Source organism: Colletotrichum spaethianum (assembly GCF_022836535.1).
Source record: "Colletotrichum spaethianum MAFF 239500 DNA, contig19, whole genome shotgun sequence".
NCBI classification, from domain to species: Eukaryota; Fungi; Ascomycota; class Sordariomycetes; order Glomerellales; family Glomerellaceae; genus Colletotrichum; species Colletotrichum spaethianum.
Window position 1 is genome coordinate 104,441 of NW_026054789.1, and position 20,900 is coordinate 125,340.

The window sequence follows — 20,900 nt, forward strand, 5'->3', positions numbered from 1 at the left end:
CACAAGGCCGATGACTCTTGCGCGCCCCCAAGAAAATCTTTTACTTTTCTTTCCCTTGCCTCCCGACTCCCGATTCCCAACTCCCGACGGTATCCAGGGCTCATCCCATCCACCACGTCAACAAACGCCAATGTCCACCAGATTATTCGACAATGCAGCTCTTGCCTAGGCCGAGTCAAGCCCACCAGGAAACAAACGCAAACCAATCCCAACCTGTCTTCACCCTCCTTCACAGCAAACGGAATTATTCTCTCTGAAAACGCACGTCTGACCTCCCACCCTAACTAATCCCACCTTGGCCGGCTTACACGAACCGCAAGGGCCAGCTCTCTGTCAGCTTTGGCAACCAGACCGGGGTCTGATGGCATGACTAGCACCAAGAGACGGAGCTTTGCTCCTCTCCTCCCGAACTGCCCCTTTGGCCGAGACAGCACCCGTTCAGAGCACATGCCGAGACGTACTCACATCCCGCAATACCGCCGCGTATCCGGTCTCAGACCGACAAGCCCAGCACGGTGGCGTGGGTGCTGATGTGTTGCAGGTGCAGCATGAAAACGGCCGACGTTCCGTCACCTCAGCATCGCATCGGTTCCACTCTGGCTGAGGCTTGGGAGGCGTTTGCTGCAGATGACAGGCTGCTCCGATGGAACCTTTTATTCAGGCACGATGCAAAAAGAGGGCCGCTTTCCAGGGGCAAAAGGTGGGCAATCCGTTTCTCAGGATTGCCATAACCTGGCAGTGCATCCAGATCGGGACTTCCAGCTTGTCGCACACAGCGGGGAAGCTGAGGTGCTGAAGAACCGGAACCCAGTGCCGCTGCGTAAGCTTCCAAACCAAGTTTTGCGACACAGGACAAGGAGCTGCCACTGCCACCTCGCACCACACGCAGCTCGAGCTGGCCGTGTAGAGTAAGCTTCTTACTCGCATCAGCACTCCTGTCGATCTCGATTGCGAAGCTTCCAGAGACTTGACCAGACCTTCTCCACTGATGCGCTGGCCCCAGCCGCTTGCGACTCTGGTGTCTGGACCGTTGATCGAATATCTTGTTTTGGCTCAACTCGGCACGACGAGGCTTTCCCCTCAACCCCTCTTAGCCCGGGTAAACCAAGCCCCAAGTCAACCCGCTCGACGCATTTCACCAGCATAGCGTTGCAGCTTGCCGTTCGTCACAGTGTATTCGATTCTCTAACGACTCTTGCCGTGCATCAATCAGACCGCTAGTTCGCTTCACTCACCCACGGACGGCCGCTGACCACACGCCGCCTCGCGCAAGTGACAAAGGTGAGAACAGACTTCGCCTCAAAACGAGACCATATTTCCGACGTCACTGTCCAGTTGGGGCTTCTAGGGCGCATGATGCATCTCTTCTGGTCTGCCCATGTTCCGGCCACGCGACGCTAGTGTACGAACGTTTGTGCCGTGCTCTGCCTTTGGCTTGGCAATTGAAATTCTCATCGTACAGTCCCTCCTGCTATTCTGTCCTTGCCTGTACCCTTCCCACTATAGTACATCAAAGGCGCGCTCTTTCGTTTGAGATGGTATACAAGTGGGTTTGCTCTGCGCCCGACTCCGGTTTTATACGCGCTTGAAAATCGACTTTCATAGGACGGCTGCTTTCTCATTGCACAACGTTGATGCCAATGGACTTGGCCTGGTAGATTACAGACCGGCAGAGCGATTCCAGGCTCAGGCCTGACAAACGCATTTCCGATTGCTTGATTTTCGCAATCTCGTAGACGTGCTTCAAGCTGACGGTTCCAACCGTCTCTTTTCCGGGGTTGCTTGCGCCCTTCCGCTTGCCCTTCTTGCCCAGAGGCACCTCAGCAGCGTTGAGGAGAAGCCACGATGTGTGAGGCGTTCGGATGTCGAAGTGGAATGATCGGTCGCCTCGGACGGTAACTCGACAAGGCATCGGCGTGCCGGGGTTGATGTGTGCTGTTCTTGCATTGAATTCCTATAACGGGCAAGACGTGTTAGCATTGATCTCGACCATGGCATAAACATGCCCCTTAAAAGCACAGATGTTGGGCAGATGGTGGTATGTGTTGATCGGGTTGCCCTCACCTTGCAAAAGTCCATCGACTTGACACCCTTGCTGCCCAGCGCAGGACCGACGGGTGGACTCGGGCTTGCCTGGCCGGCGCCCACGATGAGCTTCACGACCTGGTCGGCCATAGCCGCTCCTCGTTTCGACATGATGGCGGGAATGCGAACGGCTCTGGTCGTTGGGAAAGAATCGGGGTGGATAGGGAGGCAGGTATATGCGCCGCAGTCGACAGCTTCGCTCAATCAGATGCTCAATGTTCGGAGGTGGAAAATTTAGGAGCCTTAATGCACTAGCCACGCGCTAAAGGTCCAAGCGACCGGGATGCTCGGGGGACGCAGGACCCACCCTGGTTGCATTAGCCACAGTTTCACCGTCATTGGGTTGTGGGATGACCCTCGGCCCCTCCGCTGGCTCTTGTTTTGGGCGGTCAACTTCCTCTCTCAACTGGGTTTTCCTCTTAAGAGCACATCGAGAAGCTTGTTTTCCCCGTGGAGTGTATAAACTTGCTACTCTTTCAAAGTCGAACTACCGACTCTTAACCTATCCGTTCCTTTTCGCCCATCCCCCTCTCGTGTCCTGCCGCCAACATGTTCAAGTGGGCGCAACAAAAGTAAAGCGTCCGCTGCCGTCCTCTCTTGCGTCTGCCAAGGCTAACCTTCAAACCATTTCAGGCTCGCCGACGTGGCGGGTACCCAGGAGCCCATTTACGGCCCAACGGCCATCAGATCCGTCGCCGAGGAGGCCAAGACGACTACACACACAGAGACCACCAGGGATGACCTGAAATGGATCGCGGCCGACTCGACTTCGGTTGAGACGCAGAGCTTCTACTTGATGGGCGACAATGGACATCTTGGACTGGCCCAGATCATCTACAGCAACGTCGGGTATGGGACAGCCCCCGCCCTTTCGCGACCATGATGTCGTCTTTTGTATTTGCTGACCTTTGCACCCCGAAACAGCGGCATCCGCACCACGTGCCAGTTCAACGTCAAGATCTTCTACCCCGAGAAGTCGAAGCCTACCCTTTGGGAAACCACGCAGCTTAACCACTACGAGGTCAGCGAAGATCGGATGTCCTTTTACGCCGACGACTGCGCTGTCGAACTTTCCGAGGACGGCACCTACTACACGATCAAGAGCATGAACTCGGAAAACGCCATTGTCAACCTCAAGGTCACCCGCACCGCACCCGGCTTCCACGCCGGCAAGACGGGCAAGACGCTGTTCGGCACCGACCTGTCGAAGCCTTGGGGCACTATGCGCCACGCTTTCTGGCCGCGGTGCGTCGTCGAGGGCACCATCACCACCAAGGAGGGCCCCGTCGACTTTACTGGCCGCGCGTTTTACGTCTACGCGCTGCAGGGCATGAAGCCTCACCACGCGGCGGCCAAGTGGAACTTTGTCGACTTCCAGGGCCCCAACTACTCGGCCGTCATGATGGAGTACACGACCCCGCCCTCGTACGGATCGACGGTCGTCAGCGTAGGAGGCATCGCCAAGGATGGCGAGATGATCTACGGCGGCGTCACCCAGACGGCCGCGCACACCAAGGTGAAGAACGACTCGCTCAACGAGTGGCCCGAGCCCGAGGAGATCAAGTTCACGTGGTCCGGCAAGGACAAGGAAGGCAAGGCCGTGGAGGCCCTCATCGAGGGCCCATTGGGAGAGCGACTTGACAGAGTCGACGTCTTGGCTGAGGTTCCTGGCTTCGTCAAGAAGATAGTAGCGGGCACGGCCGGTACCAAGCCTTACATCTACCAGGTAAGCTACCTTCTGCACTGTTATAAGCCGTACGGCCTGTATTAACAACAGCTGCAGTATTGCCCGACCAAGAGCAAGCTCACGCTGAAGCTCAAGATTGGAGACCAAGAAATCTCTGAGGAGGGTCTCTGCTTCAGCGAGGCCACTTTCATCTCTGAATAGAACTGGATAATGAAGTGACGACGACAACTTCTTGGATAGACGTTGTTGGTGTCGTTAGGCGTTCAGATGGGGGCTCCCTGGTCACTCGTTACTTGGTTATGCGCATACTTGTTCTATAAAACTGTTCTAATACAAATAAACACTTTCTATGTTCTGATCGAATCGCTCGTTGAGCCACTTCAATGTGACAGAAACGCAACGGCGCTCCTCACGCGTGACCATTCTTGAGTCTGGGGGACGTCGTAGACCCGGACCCCAGCTTCAAAGTTATGTTTGAAACACGACATCTGGCAGGCAGGCAGAGACGACACAACCTTCTGACCGAATCGTGACGGTGGACGGGACAATACAAGACAGTGCATGCATCACACTTTGACGGTGTTTCTGCACAGGACAGCCGACCAAGCACAGGCCAAGGGCCTTTCGATAAGCTTGATAAGGAGGCACTTGCTGCATGCACCTTGCAGCGTTGAATTACGCCCTGCGCGGCAAGTCCACACGGGTACCACCTCCTTCCCTGCCCTCTCCTCCACAGTGCCCCGTCCCAAGATAATCATCCAGGGATCGCTCCTCCACTTCCCACGCGAAACCTCACTAGCAGCAGGGCGGAACATCCTGCTATACAAAGACGATCGCGTCTGCAAATTAACACAACGATACGCTGCACCAGCTCGCCGTAACCCAAGATGCCGCCCATGATCCCCTCGCGCGGCGGCCCAAGCGGCGGCAAACGCGGTACTGCGTCGAGGATGCCTACGGGAGGAAAAAGCAAGACCATTCTTCACGGTGCGGCAGGCGCTAAGCGGCACCGGTAAGTCGTTCTCTGCATGGTCTCGCTTATTTCAGGCGAGATTCAGCTGCTGATTAAGAGAACAGCAAAATCATCAAGGATTGCATCCACGGTATTAGTAGGTGATTCCGATTCACTAGAGGCTTGCTTACATGCATGTATATTGAGTAGTGCTGACCTCACTGATCCGTGTAGCAAAGCCTGCTATTCGGTACGTTCGACGACTATCTTCTTCGACATATGATACTCTTTGCTTTTTCCTGCGGCGAAATCAATGCTTCTCATAGAGTGAAGACGAGGAGGCAGTTCAAACCTGTCGACTCGCCGCATCGCGACCTGGTGTAACACTCGTCGCCCGTCTCACGTTTCCCGCTTATCCACTTCATCGTTATCTCAATACACTTCAACCCGACCACCTGCACTCACCTATTTTTCTATAACCCAAACACCTCAAAGTGCTAACCTATCGCCTCCCTTAGCCGTCTCGCCCGTCGTGGTGGTGTCAAGCGTATCTCCGCCATGATATATGATGATGCACGATCCGCGCTTAAGGCCTGGCTGGAAGCCGTAAGTCTCACACTTAATTACAGGAAACCCATGATATGTCTCATGAGCCAGACTTTGACATCAGCCACAGGTTCTCAAGGACTGCATTACCTACACCGAGCATCGCGGCGCCAAGACCGTCACCGTCTACGACGTGAGTTAATGAACAGCCTCCTTGTGCTCTTGTGCCCATAAAGTCACTCTTCTAACGCGTCCCTAGGTCCTTCACGCTCTTCGACGCAGAGGCACGCCGATATACGGCTTCGACCCTGACACGTATGTTGACCCGAAGACCCGCAAGGCGGCTGCGGCGGTGAACAACGACTGAGCGCCGTCACCCGTAATGGGCAATGGATCACGACTTGATATTTCTATGCCAGCGGGAAGCCAGTAATGCTTGGTGTTTTGTTCGCCACGCGGTTCTTACAGTGCCCATGGACATGTTTGGCGTTATGGGCCTCATGGGCGAGGAAAACAGCAATAAGGGAGGAAACCATACTACGACTTGTGTTGATTACCAAAACCCGTCCTCAAGAAGAAGACTGTAATTACGACTGCGAGTGTCTCAGAAAGGGTTGGACGGGGGTTGGCATCCGCTGAGACTCGGCTCTTATGGCCAGAGGTTCACTCAAAGGCATTGTTTGGTACCAATCTTGAGATGCATCGCGGGTTTTTATCACGAAGCTGTTCCTTGTTGTAGAGAGGAAGTACATGTCGTTCCCGGGGAGCTTGGATTGGCTGAGCTTGACGCCGAGGAGAACATGACCAGAAGACGGCGGGACACTCCTTGAGGAGAGGAGAGTCCCAACCTTTTCTCAGAGCCTACATCTTGAGGACAGACGGGAGGATCTCGCTTGCAATGCCGGCAACGGTGCTCGACCTGCCAAACACCACGGTGGAATAGCATAGATGGAATGTAAGCATATGAACGAACGAACGCAAGCCCACGTGCCAGTTGAAGAAGTGACCATATCAGACGGGTCGAGGAATAGACAGAGTCTTCCGTCATCTCGTCCCTGATTTTGCGCCTTGGGGGGGGGGGGGGGGGGGGGGGGGGGGGGGGGGGGCACCCTCACGTCGTCGCGTCAGCATTGAACAAGAACCAGATAGTGAACGCAGAAACGCAAGGCACGAAACGGGTAGAGTCAGGCCAGCGCGCCAAAACGAAGGGATCCAATTAGGCAGACGGGGAGAAGAAGCCGTCCAGCTTCGTTCCTGCCGCCGCAACTCTAGTAGTAGTAGTGTCTCCAAATATCCCAAATCTCCAAGCAATTAAAAAACGCGGGGGACGTTCCCTCCCCTTCTTCCGCTCTATACAAGGCCAGAAAAAAAAGCACCGCCAATGTCCGTGGTAACGAGGGGTATCGTTTGAAAAGAAAATAACGAGCTGAAAGACATGAAGAAAGATCCTGCGAGAGCGGCCGCCTCTCCCGTACAGGTTCTAGGGTATAACCGTTCCATCCACCATCGCTGTCCGTCCGTCACCACCAGTCCTCTCCAGAGATTTCGCAGCAGGCAATACCAGTCTGAAACATAATCCGATCCTACATCGAGTCCGGGTACACCGCAAACGATGAGTTTTACCTCTTTTTCTTGGTCATCTCGCGCTCGGCCAAGACGGCGTCGAGCTTCTTGGCGGCCCAGCGCTCTTGCTTCCTGAATGTGCCGTTGAAGAACTCGGGCAGCACCATCTTGCTGTTGGCGTGCTCCAGGGCGAAGCCGACCTCGGCGTCCTTGCCGCAGCGCTCGCGAGTGACGCGGATGGCCTCGTCGAGCATGTCGGTGCCGACGCCCTTGCCGCGGTAGCGGAGCTTGGTCGTCCAGGCGCGGATGATGCCCTTGCCGCCGCGGAAGCTGCCGGCCTTGTTCCTGCGCTTGTTGCTGAAGGTCGTGGCGGCCATTGGGCTCGCGGGCTCGAGGTGCAGGACGAGGGCGCCGACGATCTCGGAGCCGAAGCGGGTGGCGAGCACCAGGTCCTCCTCGTCGGGGGAGGCGTCCGGATGGGGTCGGATGAAGGACCATGACATCTGCTCGGCGAGGGGCAGGTAACCACTCGTCGCCCAGCGGATGGCCAGGAGGTAGGACATGATGATGCCGCTGAGGAGGGTGAGGGCCATGCCAATGTCCCCCCGACGGCCGTAAGAGTACTGGTAGGCGATGCCGAGGGCCACCGTGAGACCTGCCAGGGGGACGGGGTGAAAGACGAGTGCGTACGCTGCCTGCTGGCGCTGCTGAGCGATGGAGTCGGCGACGAGGTGCAGCGCTTCGGCTTTGTCTTCGCGGGTGGAGAGAATCTCGAGCGACAGGGGAGGAATGTCGTCGAGGGGGTCGAGGGTGTGAGACGTCGCCAACGGAGATGGTGCCGCGGGTCGATGGTTGTTGTGAGCGGCACCCGTGGGCTGAAGCACGGGGGTGTTCGTGTTGGATGACATGGCTGAGGGGTTCAAGACCAGATTGGCACGCAAGAAGGTGAAGAAAGCTGAGCAGCTGTCAGTACGTTGACGTCAGGTTGTGCCGGTGAAGCCAAGCGAAGAACAGCAGGATTGAAGCGAATTGAGTCGCGCGAGGACGGTGAGGCTCGGGTTGTGACAGACAGGATGAAAAGCTTGTCAATATTTCAGACGAAGTGTGCTTGTTCCACCGTCCCCTTCTGGCCTGGTTGCCAACGCCCAAAGAGCCGATAGCCGTGACCGTGGTTGAAACCTTCGGCGCTTTTGACGCAGACCCCACGCACAGAAGCACTCGGGAGGAACTTCCAAACGGCTTGTCGAAGCGTTGAAAAGGTTCTAGACGATAGAGCCCCGTGGTTTGCGGCGGCTGGAATGCGTCAAGGTGACAAGGAGGTCGCAGTTGACGTAGATGCCAAGACGCAGGGGATGATGTTGAAGAACAAGTGGCCAAGGGGAATACACCATGAAAGAGCCGCAAAAACAGTGAAGGGAAAAAGACGAAAAGGAAAGTGGGCTAGCTCTTACCTGCGCTTGTCTTGATGGCGGGGACTGCATGGTTGAAGGTGTCGGTAAGGGCATTGTGAGAGTGCCAATTGCTCACGTTGAGCTCGCGGATGCCCATGTGGTGCTGCGACTCCATCTTATTGGTTCGACGGTCTAGTCGGGTCGGTCCAGTTTGATGGGTTTATTTTTCTCGCCTGTTGCAAGTACAGATGCTGCACTATGTAAATGCTGAGAGAACCGCCGCTAACAGGGGATGACGACGCCAACTCGATTGGCTGCAAGTCAGATGAGGTTGGGGGTGGTTGGCTTCTTAGTGGTGGCAGCTGGCGACAGACGATAAGCGCCAGGCAGGAGGGCTCAGTGTCGACAGGCCTCTAGACTCAAGACGGATGCTGGTCTCGTGAGTTCGGGGTTTTGGTGTGTGTGTGTGTGTGTGTGTGTGTGAAGAGTGAAAGAGACCCTGTCACGGTAAGAGGGGCCGAAACATGGATCAATGGTTCGTCTATATATCCTCTGGGGAGGTCGACTAGACTCTTAAAAGTCCGTATCCGTATATCGGTCGCTGGTGCTGGGGCTTGAAGGTGGCTGGATTTCTCGAGGGAACAATGTACTGGGCCGTTGCGTTATGCCGTTGGTTTATTAGTAGATATCGCCGATAAGGTTGGTTTGGTCAGGTCTGTGTCTCCTGGTCTTGGACTGTCTCTTGGTTCTGCCGGCCGTTGGACTTGCACACAGACAAGGAGATGAAATGCCCGCGCACCCGTCGTCGGGGATCCGGCCCAAGGTATGGATATAGCTGGAGGACGACGAGGTGGAACAGGAGAATGGAGAAGCAAAGACACAAAGGATTAAATAGAGAGTAAGAGGGGGTTTGGTATCCTCGACCCCTTCGTCCAGCAAGTTGGGGAAAAAAAACCAATAAATGGGAAATGAACAACCCGAGGGGAGGAGAGAAAAACAAGGCTAGGGACCTAAAAATCTGCAGAAAAAGGGAAAATTTTTGAAGAGTGGGTGGACTTTTGGTTAAGTAGGAGCGGTAGGCCTGGGCTGGACGGTCCGGGGATGATGAGCATGGGATGTGGGCATGGAGATAAAATAAAAAAGAGAAAGATTGTCGTCGTGTGCGCGTGCGAATGGGAACCTCCTTCAAACCAACGTCGAAACGAAGGTACCTCCGCCGCTAGGTACGGCGCAGCTAGGTTACTTTGGCTACTTTGGGGGACGAGAAGTCCCATTCTTGCTCAGCTCGAACCAGGGGGGGCATCGTTTTTTTCTTGGTCCAGGACGCCGTAGCTCTGGAAACCACCATCCATGTGTGTATTTGCGATGTATCCGTCTTGATGCGCTGGTTTTTTTGTTGGTGGCTTGACGCATGTGTGTGAGCTAGATGCGAGGTGTGTTTCTGCCATATCAACTCTATTGTCCGTATCATCGGATCGGCTGGCACACTGGTTGGCTGTTTCTGCCTTCTCTTTGGCCCCTCTCTCCTGTATATCTCTTTCTTGGGTTGACGCCAGTGGTTGGCCACATGTGTAAGAGATACATAGGGACGCACACACAGACGCACACGCACGCGCGCCAGGAAGACTGACACCACACCTCCCCCCCCCCCCCCCCCCCCCCCCCCCCCCGGCAACGGGCTCTCGCGCCAGCAACAGCGCCAGTGTCGCGCGTGCTGCGTGCTCCTGGGGCATCTGGGAGCAGCAGCTGGGATGAGCGGTGGGAAGGATGCTGCCGCCGCAGCAACAGCTACTGCAAGAAGCAGGGCAAATCCGCACCCGCCGTCTTGTAGAGTTCTGACGAGGGTCTGGCTTTAGGTGGCTAGGACCTCTCTCCCGCCCCGTGTCATTGGGGCCTTCTCAGCTTCTCACAGGCCCGATAAGGCGGCATACCGTGGCCACGCCAATCACGTTTGAGGGTCCGCCGCCATGGCTTGTCAAGTCCAAACAAGGCCAGCATCTGCCAGCGACTGGGACCAACGGACGGGGTTCTTGGCCCGGGTGGTGGGTGGTGGGGGAGAGGCGAGCGTGAGTCTGTGACCTTGCCCAGACTTAGGGGGTGGTGGGGTCCAGTCTGTTGGAGTTGGAGGGGTCCAGCCAAGTCCTTGTCAGCGACTTGAAGCGTCAGGATCCGATCCAACGCGACATGATCCAATGCATCATCATGGATGTGACTTCTTCCCTAGCTTGTTCACCCCCCACCACCCCCGGCGGCCGTCTCCGGTCCCCAGTGGACGACGACGGCATGGCCCAGACGCAGCAGTGCCCACCAGAACCGTCGTCCATTGTTCATTCTCATTTTTGGCGTCTTGTCTAACTGTGATGGTTGGCGTTGCGGGCGGTTTCGAAGGTTCGTCATTCGTTGCAGTTGTAGGCCGGCTTCGTCTTTGTGTGGCAACTATCGGTTGATGCACAGGCCATGCATTGCGTACGTTGCCTTCCATATCCTGAGAGGTTAGGTGAGCGAGAGGTATATTATCTCTGGTATCGGTATCAGAGTTCTCGCCGCCCCCCGGCCATAAACACGCTTGGTAATGGGTGGTGCCATCGGCGAACGCCATATGTATCGGGCTATATTCTGCAAGATGCTGTGGCTCTGGCGTCACTCTCGAGTCCTGGGCTGTGGTTTGTGATGGTTGGGTGTTGGGGGGCAGAAGCGCCATTGAGGGTGGGATGAGCTGGATTGGATTGGATTGCATGTCTTGGGGGGAGATAGCGAATACGGCTGGCCCGGCCGGTGAGAGAGAGATTGGCACTCCAGACAAAAGTCTGGCGAGTCACCTCGACATGGGTCATGATGCAAGTGAGGCAAGGTGCAGCACTGGGCTGGGCAATCAAAATGAAGGTTACTTGGGGGCGGCTCTCTATCGATTCCCATCATGGGGTCGTTCGGTGGTGTTGTTCTACCGCCGTCGTCTAGCGAGACGAGGCATGCCCTCCCGCCCCTTCGTATCCGCGATGAGAACCACGCGGTGCGCTGATTCAGAGAAGCTTGACTCTCGTATGCCTCGCCCGCCGTCGTCTTCCCCCGCCTGTCAAAGGTCAAAGAAAATGACGACAGCGTCGAGGATAGTAGCGGGGGGAGCCTTCAGATAAATGAGACGATGACGGAATGTCACAAAGGCAGGGAAAGAACCAGTCCGGCAGCCCCCCAACCCAACATCAACACCCATTCCACGCCATGCCATCCCATGCCTGACCGCCCTACCCGGTGATGACCTTCCCCTCCTTCCTCGCAACGGCCACCCGCCTGTGGAAGCCAGGCTCCGCATTAATTAACACATCCCGTTCCCCCAGAAAGAGTTCGTGGGCCAACGCCAGCAACATCCTTGCAACCGCAAAAGCGCCGGTGGCCGCCTGTCTGTGCAGTTTTGCTGCTGTCGGTCCGCCGTCCGGCTGATGCCGACAGTCCTCGGGCCAACAAATGAAGCCCGTTGACTTTATCTCTGTAAGATGTGACGCTGCCAGCAGAAAAAGCAACTGCGACTGCAACTGCGAGTAGAGCAAGATAAGAAGGCCTGCATAATGACGTTGAAGTCGATCTGGAAACACCAATGAAAGGCGGCACGAGTGTGATAAGGTTCAAGTCATGGAGGATTCCATCGGGCATGGCGATGGTTCAAATTTTTTTTTTGAACCGGCGCGCCGTATTTGTTCGTTTCTCAGTAGATCTTCATGCTTGTACTACCACTGTATTTACGGGAAATGGCATGCAGCTGCATCAACATGGTAGCAAAAAAAGCCTCAACGTCACATGCGGTTTATGTACCACGAGCTCCAGGCGGAAAAAGCCACGAAAAAAAAAAAAACACTGACAGTTCACGCATCACATTGACACCGCCAACCTACTGGTCCGTCTAAGGACCCGTGATACGGGGGGGCAGAAGTGTTGTTTGTCCAAAAACCCAGGACTCGGTGACGACCCGGCAGGAAGCCCCGGCAGGGTTCACGAAGCCGGCCTCGGTGTACAAACCGGGACGGAGAGTAAGCGTACTGTTGACAACGGCACGCGTCGTCGGAATCGCATACGGCGTCGTGGTGATGGGACCACTGGGAGCTCTCAAGCTCCTTACGGTGGTCGTTCTGGTGGTTGTCGTCGAAGAAGAGCTGCTGACAATGGCACCGTCCTTGCAAGACGACGCTGCAGGTAGGTGTCAGCAAAAGGTTTCCATATGCAGGTTAAAAAGCGAATGAGATATCACATACCCAAAACGGAACCGAGTTGTACGGCGCGGCAATTCGGAGGGTAGGCCACAGCGGGGTCGGCAAATGTTGCAAAGACCTGGCCGGCGGTGTCTTGACAGAACCCAGCCCGGCCACCGAAGAAGCTGGGGTCCGACCAGACGAGCTGGCCATTGCTGACGGAGAAAGCGACGCTGATGGAGCCAACCGGGTTGATGGGGCGGAGGGGGATGAAGGGCGTGCCTGGGTTCACCGAGATGAACGAGTTTCCAACGACCATCTGGCCCAAATTGTTTAGGATGAAGGTCGCCGCCACATTGCAGTTGCCCGTGACGGGAGGGCCAGCATCGGTGTCGAGGAATCCTCCTATGGTCTGACGCTTGCGGAGGTCGTCGGCGGAAGCAGCGGGGATCGACGGCAGCGGGGCGCCGTCGCCAAAATCAACGGAACCACTGTCAGGGATGGCGTTTGCGCGAGCCACCACGGAAAGGGACGCGGCAGCCAACACTGCAGCCTGCTTCACCCAGACCATGTTGGAGGCGACTGTAAAGAATGAGAACCCCTGTGATGCTAACTGGATTTTTGTGCAATATCAAACAAATGGCCAAGGACTGGGTTGCTGTCGAGCAGTTGGATAAACGAGCGTGTAAGTGTTTAAACGAATGAATGGGCCTTGACGGGCTGCGGAGAACAGCTCCAAGATTAGAGATCTGACCCTATATGGGTTCTTATTAGTTTTTCGAGATGAACCAAAGCTTTAGTAACTCTTACGCACATTATCGCTCCTTTGGAATGTGGGAGATAACGCTCCCTATCCAGCGAGAAGGCACTGGATGGTCCCAGGGTGCAGCATTCCTTCACGCCGCCACTTGCAGACAACAAATCGACTAGGACAGGCTCCTTGACGGAGCCAAAAACCTTCCAAGAGCTTTACCGGGGATCCGTTTTATAAGAGAAATACATGTTCCCCAGAGGAGATTCTTGCTCCATTCGAGTTGATGCTTTTGCTTGAGGAGGGCTATCAAGCGGAATGTAGTGAGGACCGGTCCGGGGTCATCTTTGGCGAACTGACAAATGTCGCAATTGCGTGTCTGACAGAAGATCGGTGGCGCCCTTAGACAGTCCCTATGATTGAGTATAGGGGCCAAGGCACTGGTCTTGGTAATTTGGTAAGGGATGTCATAAGTTATGAACGAACTGAGAAGCCAGGAACATGAGCCGCAAGTAGTGCCCGAATATTGCACAGACTAGACTCGGCCATTATCAACCACCACCGGCATGGGCCCGGGCCGAAGACATGATCAGTATCTGCCAGGCCGCCACTCTGAATGGTATCAATGGTTGTTTTCTCAGCACTTGGCGGAAGGCTCTATCGCAACCAGCTCGACACTTGGCCCGACGAAGACAACATGGTGGGCAGTCCCTGGTCTTCGTTTGCTTCATCAAGTCCACGCCGATGCCGCTGGCGAAAGCGCATTCATCGAAGGTTTTGATCATCCAACGCATGTTCCGTCCTTCTAAAACTCGAATACCATCCAGAACAGATGGCTGGGACGTCACCGTGTCTTTTGAACATGGCCACAGTGCTGGCAACGTGCCGTATGTGTCACCGCCAATATCTTCCGTGGCGCGTCGTGTTTCAGCTCCTTCCCTGTTGTGTTATGGAAGTAAACGCAAACCAGTCGTGCTGCAGGCGTATTATTGGTCCATGCCCGGAACGCGCTGTTGGCTGACTAACCTTGGGGTCTGCTCGCCCACTGACCTAACACTCAATCAGAGTGACATTGGTAGTGGTACGGCGAGCGAATGCTGCTGAAGAATGGCAGCCCCCTGCCTCGTATCTGACGAACAAGTTGAGGGATTGTGGGTTGTCTGCGGATTGCTGCCATACTCTCTATTTGATACTCGCCCCAGTTGATAGGCGTTTCTGTAACGCCCTTCTGCAAGCCGGAATCGGCTAAAACAAATCCCCGCAAAGGCCAGCCCCTGATGAGCAGTCTAGGGTGACTATTGACTAGCCAAGATGTTATCTGTTGCCCCAGAGCTCCCTTCATTCGCTCCAAGCAGCAGGTTCGTGCCGCGCAAACATGGCACGATATGCAAGCACTAGTGAGGTGCTTAGGTGGACCCGCTGTAGCCGCATTTCGCGATGGTGTTTCTGAGCTCTCGTCTTCAAGGTAGCATCTTACCTTATTAAGCCGACAACTTGGCAGACGACGGAGCCCCCATCTCCTCTTTGTTGCGCCTGATTGGGCTGTGCCAGCATGCAGCATACGCAAGTCCTTAGCATGCGATGCTCCGGATGCACAAAGACGCTGGCTGCGACGACCCGCCCATACGCCCGCCATCTGAAACAGCGGGTAAGGAGCTTGCAGCAAGTATGCTATGCCCTCGAAGATCGTCTCCCCGACGAAGACCCTCTTTGGCAGTCTAGCCCGAACGAGAACGACTCCGTGCTGCTTGTATGGAGCAAAATGCTTGAACGTATTGCATGTCGAAGAAAGCAACTCAAAACACAACACCATCCCAAGTAGCTCGGTGTCCACGCAATTGATCGTCGAAACGTCCCTAAATAGTGCCACTCATCACGGAGCCATGACGCCGCCTGATGCCGGCATGAGACGTTCGGATTTGGCGGAAGACGGATTGGTCGGCGAGATCGGCCGGGAGTTGCTGCCGTCCCGAGTCACTGGCTGTAAGAGATTCAAAAAGAAAGAAGCGACGAGCTGCTAGGATTTTTACATGGCTCCTAACCGGAACAGTTTGCTACGGTTTCAGGCACCATGGATTATAGCCTACACCAGACTAGAGTTCCGTGCTAGCTGTGATAGACGTATCGACCACTCTCATAGCCATGCATCGTCGGTTCGCTCAAGCAGGCGGTAAGCCGTACCCTAGGTAGTTGCTAGAGGGCGGCCCAGAACCCCCATAGGCTTTTAGGCGGAAACACCCTTGGCAGTGGTAATTATCAAACACAGACATGTGCCATCACGGTGGGTACGTACGTATTGGGAGCATGCCATGATCGCACCGTGACGCTAAACAGCTGCTTGCCAGATGCTCGGTAGAGAGGCTGAAATTTGTGCAAGAGGCACTCTGCCTGAGATGCTGATCATCCGTTGATGCTGTCAAAGACCGGACGGACTGTCTCTGTTGGTTACACTAGATCAGGGTCCTGGCCTGGACCAAGCAGCAAGCCTATCCCAGGTTTCTGGCTGGCGGCAAAATTGACGACGGGCAACGCTGTATTCGGGATGGATGCTGTCGTTGTCGTGATGGGTTTCCGCAAAAACTGAGCGCAACCAGTTGTTTGGTTGATGCCAGCTGGCGGAGTGCCCACGACACAATTGCTTGCTCTCCATCCGACGGTACGGATTCTATCATTGGAACAGTGCAGGATCCAACATACGATGCTGGCCAGTGCCTGCTTTCTGAGCTTCCCCCTTTCCTTGCTTGCCGGACAACCTTTGATCGCCTCGATCATTGAGATTGTCTGATAGGTTGACGAGGGAATCTTCTCGACGTCATCCAGGTGCAGGGTTGCTCGGCTTCGCTCCAGCCTCAAGCTCGTATCCAGCAGCCAAATCCAATGTGCAAAGCCACCACGATCGCGGCACGTGAGATCATAGCGCCATATAGCCCAGGACTTTTTCACCTGCCATGCAACGGAACCGGACATTGGAGCCCTCCGATACCCTGCTTTGGCGCGTTCGTTGTGAAACCGCCGACAGAGTCGTTCCAATTCCAACGGGTTGCGTCAGTGTCCCTCTGGCGGAAGGCAAGGTGGTTTTTCCACAGCAAAACAGCTCTAGGTGCCTGCATTTGTTACTATCGCACCACAGCGCTTCTAGCCGTTGTGGCGGCTCGCCGTCCAGTCATCGGTCTGGAGTCCAGCTCGTCTCGGGTCAGACGGAACCGCCGAGTATGCCTTGCTGTCTCTTCAGGCAGATGAGATGGCGTGATTGGCCAGGTCTTTGGATTGTATATGCGTTTGTTACTGCAAGACTCGTCTTGCTCGTCTTGCACGACTTATTCTTGATTTACGGAAGAATTCTAGCCAGCTGACGCAGCGGAATGCCCATCGTATCCAGTCTTCTTTGCACTCGAATTCAACCTTATTGAGGAGTCCGCAATAGGGAGGTAGCCGTCGTCGGTCTTGTCTTAACAATGTTGGCTAGGGACAGCAATGGCTTAGGTACTGAAGCTGTTGTTTCGCTCTCTCCGTCAAGGGGGGATTGGCCAACGGCGAAGAACATGCAACAATGTATGTCACTAACATGCGCAGCCAACTCGCCCTCAAGCGTGGGCTGAATCTCGTCCGTGGGAGCTTCCTAGGTACACCGTCTTCCGGTCATCCAGCCCCAAGCTTACGCTCATGCCCATGCCACCGCCACGCCCGCTTACCTCACCTTAGCAGTATTACACCTTGACGCCGAGGTGGGCTCTCCACACCGGATGTCTCTTTCCCCTCTCTGACCAAGACCGATAATGCTGGCAGGCTGAGCACACACAGCCTGCACGCACTCGCTCCCACGCACAGCATCTGCCGGGCGGAGGCCACCTTTTCCAGCCAGTCCCGACCCACCGTTCAAGTCCTAGGGATGCTACCGAGTCCTGGATTCTAGGACGTCCCATCTTGCAGGTTCCATTCATTGCATGGCCAGATAAATCAAAAATGGTTGGCGGATTGGTTTTCATTTGGTCGCCGCTTTGCCGACCGTAGTCTTCCTTGCCATCGCATCTGCCATCTCGACTCCGTCCCTGGAAGCACCATGGAGTCGAAAACCTCGCTGTCGCCCTTCGGGGATGACCGCCGTTCCGTGAACCAGAGTCCTTCAGCCCTACGAGCTCTCACCTCATCCCGCCTCAGTCGAGCACGACCGCGACGAGACTCGTGCTCCACGAGTTCATCGTCCTCAACCCGCTCCTCCATTGACTCCACCAGTTCCCCCTCATGCGTGTAAGTCAATCATGCTTAAACTTTGGACACCACCTGGTCGTTATAGATCTCGAGCTGAGAGTTGCCGTAGGACTCGCACCGTCACCCCAGACCAATGTGCACTCCACAGGTTCATCGTCTGGGCCGCCGTCCAGCGCAACACGTCCCAGAAAATGACAGCCACTGACCGTCTCGAATGTCCACTGCTGCGCTGTCGCAAGAGGTTCCCAAACCACGAGGCTATGTTGAGGCACCTGTACAGCTGCGATCAGCTCTCTACTGGCGAGTACTGGTGTTACGAATGTGGAAAGGCCGAGAAGTTCACCGATGGGAAGTGCAAGCGCTGTCTTGGCCACCCAGGAAAGAGACGTAAGATCATGTCCGTCGCAAAGAACTTCTTTTCTTCTTTGGGGCAGAAGTCTAGGAACCAGGATATGCGAGACCTCGACATGAAGAACGTATCCGAAATCGCCATCGTTCCACCGCCAAGCTACGATTCTTGTATTCAGCCTCAGCAGGTCGAGCTATCATCATGCTCCGAAATCTTGGAGATCGATTCCCTTGAGGTGTCTCTTCCAACGCCGACGAATGTCCATCACGACATCATGGAGACCACGCCAGCAGTATCTATGGTCATGGGAACGGCAGGCTTGGAATCCACCATGTCCGTGATGCCTGACCTCTCGTTCGACTGGCCCTTGCCAACCGGCCTCAATGAAAGTGAAAACGTCACCGGCAGATTCGACAGGCCATCGTTGTCTCTACACACCCACGGTCTTGAGCAGCATCGGAGACAGCATCATCCTACCACTCGAGCCAAGAATCTTTCCCCGAGCAATTCACTTAGATCGAACGCGAGCACCGACACGACGGCTAGCTACCTCGTTTCTCCCGCCTCCGCCTTCAGCGGTGCCTGGACGACTGCCGAGACTAGCCTCACTTCACCAACGTCTGACGGCAGTTCCGGTGGGTTACTCTCTCGCGGTTGCTCCAATGCAAGCCGCTACTCGAACTATAGCGTACCGCCACATGCCTTCATCTCGGAACTTCCAGCAGACGATATCATGCTCCAGCCACTTCCCACGACTCTTCCAGACGATCTGAACTGCGACCAGCGGCTGCCCCTTCTGGACACGTCGATTGCGGCACTGCATTCGAGCGAGAGCAGCGCCGTCGTTTACGAAAAGACGCCCAACGCTTCGACCTCTGTGGCAAAAGCAACAGAGATGACCATGCCTGTTTATGCTGTCGACGCAAACTCCCTTGTCGAATCGACATGGGATACGCTGAAGACTCACATCAGCTCATCCTTGGAGAAGCTGCAACACCTCTCTCACAACCCTCTTGTGGGACAGCTACAAAGCTTATCACCACAGGATGTAGCCAACAGGGGTCTTGTTACACTCAAGGTTCTACTCGAGGGCATACAGCCAACAAGCAGCATCGACATGCTCTGCTTCGTCCACGTTACCTACTCACTTTCCCTCATAGTCCACGAGGACGACGCTCGCAACCGCTCAAAGCAGCTCTTTGCTCAAGCCTTCCGTTGCAGTAGCTTGCTTGTAGCGTGGGAGCGAACAGACTACGCCGAGGTGGCATCGGCGATTTGGCAACCTTTGGACTTGTCACCCAGTGAATTGGACGAGCTGTTATTGGAAGGACACGAAGGTACAGTCTCCAGATCGTCCAGCCTGAAGGGAAAGGAGCGAGCCTCTTCAGGAGCGAGACGCCGGCCGGAAGATAATACCTTGTTGGAAGTGGCGCGCTTCTTCTTGGACGGTAGGTCATCCGCACACACGTACTGTTTACCACTGACCCAGGAGACCAGAGCTGGAACATGCCGCTTTGCCGAGCAAGGATCTCGAGTCGAGCGAGGTTCTTGGCTCGATTCTCTGGACAAAGCACTCCACGGATGCCACCAACAGCTTGACCGTGAAAGAGAGCCTAGCCGCGACTTTCGGAACGTTGCGAAGCGAGATTCATCGAGACTTTGGCCATACACAGGGCCTTGATTCGAAGATCAAGCGTATCCAAAAACGCATCGACAACGGCAGTGTTCGCAGCGCAAGGAGGGCGGAGCTGGAGCTGATACAAGCTGGCAAGGTAGGCCTCGCGAAAAGCCATTCCTCACCACGGCACTGACACTATTGCCAGGGATGCGTGATAGTACAAGAATACTTTGATAGTTATGTCCCCAAGGTCAGAGAGCTCCTCGATGGTCTCTACAATCAGCACATACTTGGGGAGATGCCACGAACGAGATACTATGTCCACGGTATTGATCTGATGCAAACCATCATCTCCAGCATCTGCGAAAAGGAGGCGATCAAACATGCCATACATGACGCGACCGAGACAACCGGCGAGGCGGCTCTAGAAGAGTTTATCAGGAATACAACAACGGCACTGGATGACTCGTGGGAAAGGTTTCTCATGGTGCAGGAAGACCCGCTTGTCGTGCCATCGCCACTGTCCGACGTTCAGATGATGATGAACGACACCATACTCGCCGACCCTATAACGGGATTCTGCGAAACCGGCGAAAACTCAATAAATACGATTTTCCCGACGCCGCCCACGACAACCAACGCTCATGCCGAATCGTTCAACGAGTCTGCGCAAGTGTCTCCAAGCGGCCCAGGATCAAAGGTGGAGGTGAGGGCCAGCGACTGTTGCGAGATATGTGGATATCAACCAAAGGGCGACCCGCAGTGGTTCAAGGGCAGCATGGCAAAACACAAGAAGCTACAGCACTCGACGGCGCCTCCCAAAATATACCGGTGTCCGTATCCCGGCTGCACGAGCCAGTACAAGAACCGGCCGGATAATCTGAAGCAGCATCAACAGGACAAGGGCCACTTTGTGGACGGAGAGACGGAGCGGAGGCCTAGCAAGAGGAAGAAGAGGGACGAATGACGTCCATGTCGATTTTGCATCATAGAGTAATGGTTCCATGCACGATGGGGAATTGGTCTGGGATTTTGGCGTACAGAGAGAGAGCGAAAGATACCATGTCGTACTACAGAGGCTTCTTAGTCGAAGCTGGGGATAATGCAAGTCTTGAGAGTGCTAGGACGAAGTCATGGTAGTATACCCGGAAAATGATTTTGAATGCTATCTGATCTTGAGGTTAGACCACAAGGGACTGATACTAATCTATCGCTGTGTCAAACAAGTGAGGCTTTCTCACGCTTTCATCAATGATTTGAAATTGGTTACGTCGCTGATAATTGGGACATGTGTTGAGGAAGGTAGGCTGACTACATCAACCCACCAAACCAGACCAACGGCCCAGGCGTTACTATGCGCCTATTCAAAAGGTAAGAAAAAGATCGTGTTGTCCACGGGATTATCCCGAGTGCTCAGGTCGAAGAGTCCCACAAACACGTGGTAGGGAGCTAGCTTTAGAGCATCTCGGTGAAGTCGGTGTATACTCGGATGATTTGGGCGAGGGGGCAGGGATGCGGCCTGGTCGGGCGATGGGGGGAGACCTCCACTTAAAAAGCACGGCGAAGCA

At 55.1% G+C, this 20,900-nt stretch overlaps 6 protein-coding genes across 6 annotated transcripts; 3 read left to right on the top strand and 3 right to left on the bottom strand.

Moving 5' to 3' along the window:
* Positions 1 to 1,618: 1,618 nt before the first annotated feature.
* Positions 1,619 to 2,196, bottom strand: ColSpa_07441 (54S ribosomal protein L19, mitochondrial; the record flags this gene model as incomplete). Its single annotated transcript, XM_049273653.1, has 2 exons — positions 1,619 to 1,954; positions 2,065 to 2,196. The coding sequence occupies 2 exons, from the start codon at positions 2,194 to 2,196 to the stop codon at positions 1,619 to 1,621; spliced, it is 468 nt and encodes a 155-aa protein (XP_049129610.1).
* A 438-nt stretch (positions 2,197 to 2,634) lies between these two features.
* On the top strand, positions 2,635 to 3,973 carry ColSpa_07442 (SVP1-like protein 2; the record flags this gene model as incomplete). Its single annotated transcript, XM_049273654.1, has 4 exons — positions 2,635 to 2,657; positions 2,719 to 2,934; positions 3,010 to 3,811; positions 3,869 to 3,973. The coding sequence occupies 4 exons, from the start codon at positions 2,635 to 2,637 to the stop codon at positions 3,971 to 3,973; spliced, it is 1,146 nt and encodes a 381-aa protein (XP_049129611.1).
* Positions 3,974 to 4,659: 686 nt separating this feature from the next.
* Positions 4,660 to 5,637, top strand: ColSpa_07443 (histone H4; the record flags this gene model as incomplete). The annotated part of the gene is made up of 4 exons (XM_049273655.1): positions 4,660 to 4,784; positions 5,243 to 5,330; positions 5,401 to 5,463; positions 5,530 to 5,637. The coding sequence occupies 4 exons, from the start codon at positions 4,660 to 4,662 to the stop codon at positions 5,635 to 5,637; spliced, it is 384 nt and encodes a 127-aa protein (XP_049129612.1).
* A 1,252-nt stretch (positions 5,638 to 6,889) lies between these two features.
* ColSpa_07444 (uncharacterized protein) lies at positions 6,890 to 7,741 on the bottom strand (the record flags this gene model as incomplete). The annotated part of the gene is made up of 1 exon (XM_049273656.1): positions 6,890 to 7,741. One exon carries the CDS (start codon positions 7,739 to 7,741, stop codon positions 6,890 to 6,892), a length of 852 nt encoding a protein of 283 aa, XP_049129613.1.
* Positions 7,742 to 12,119: 4,378 nt separating this feature from the next.
* ColSpa_07445 (uncharacterized protein) lies at positions 12,120 to 12,976 on the bottom strand (the record flags this gene model as incomplete). Its single annotated transcript, XM_049273657.1, has 2 exons — positions 12,120 to 12,403; positions 12,469 to 12,976. 2 exons carry the CDS (start codon positions 12,974 to 12,976, stop codon positions 12,120 to 12,122), a joined length of 792 nt encoding a protein of 263 aa, XP_049129614.1.
* A 4,580-nt stretch (positions 12,977 to 17,556) lies between these two features.
* On the top strand, positions 17,557 to 20,299 carry ColSpa_07446 (uncharacterized protein; the record flags this gene model as incomplete). Its single annotated transcript, XM_049273658.1, has 3 exons — positions 17,557 to 19,162; positions 19,212 to 19,486; positions 19,538 to 20,299. The coding sequence occupies 3 exons, from the start codon at positions 17,557 to 17,559 to the stop codon at positions 20,297 to 20,299; spliced, it is 2,643 nt and encodes an 880-aa protein (XP_049129615.1).
* Positions 20,300 to 20,900: the final 601 nt, after the last annotated feature.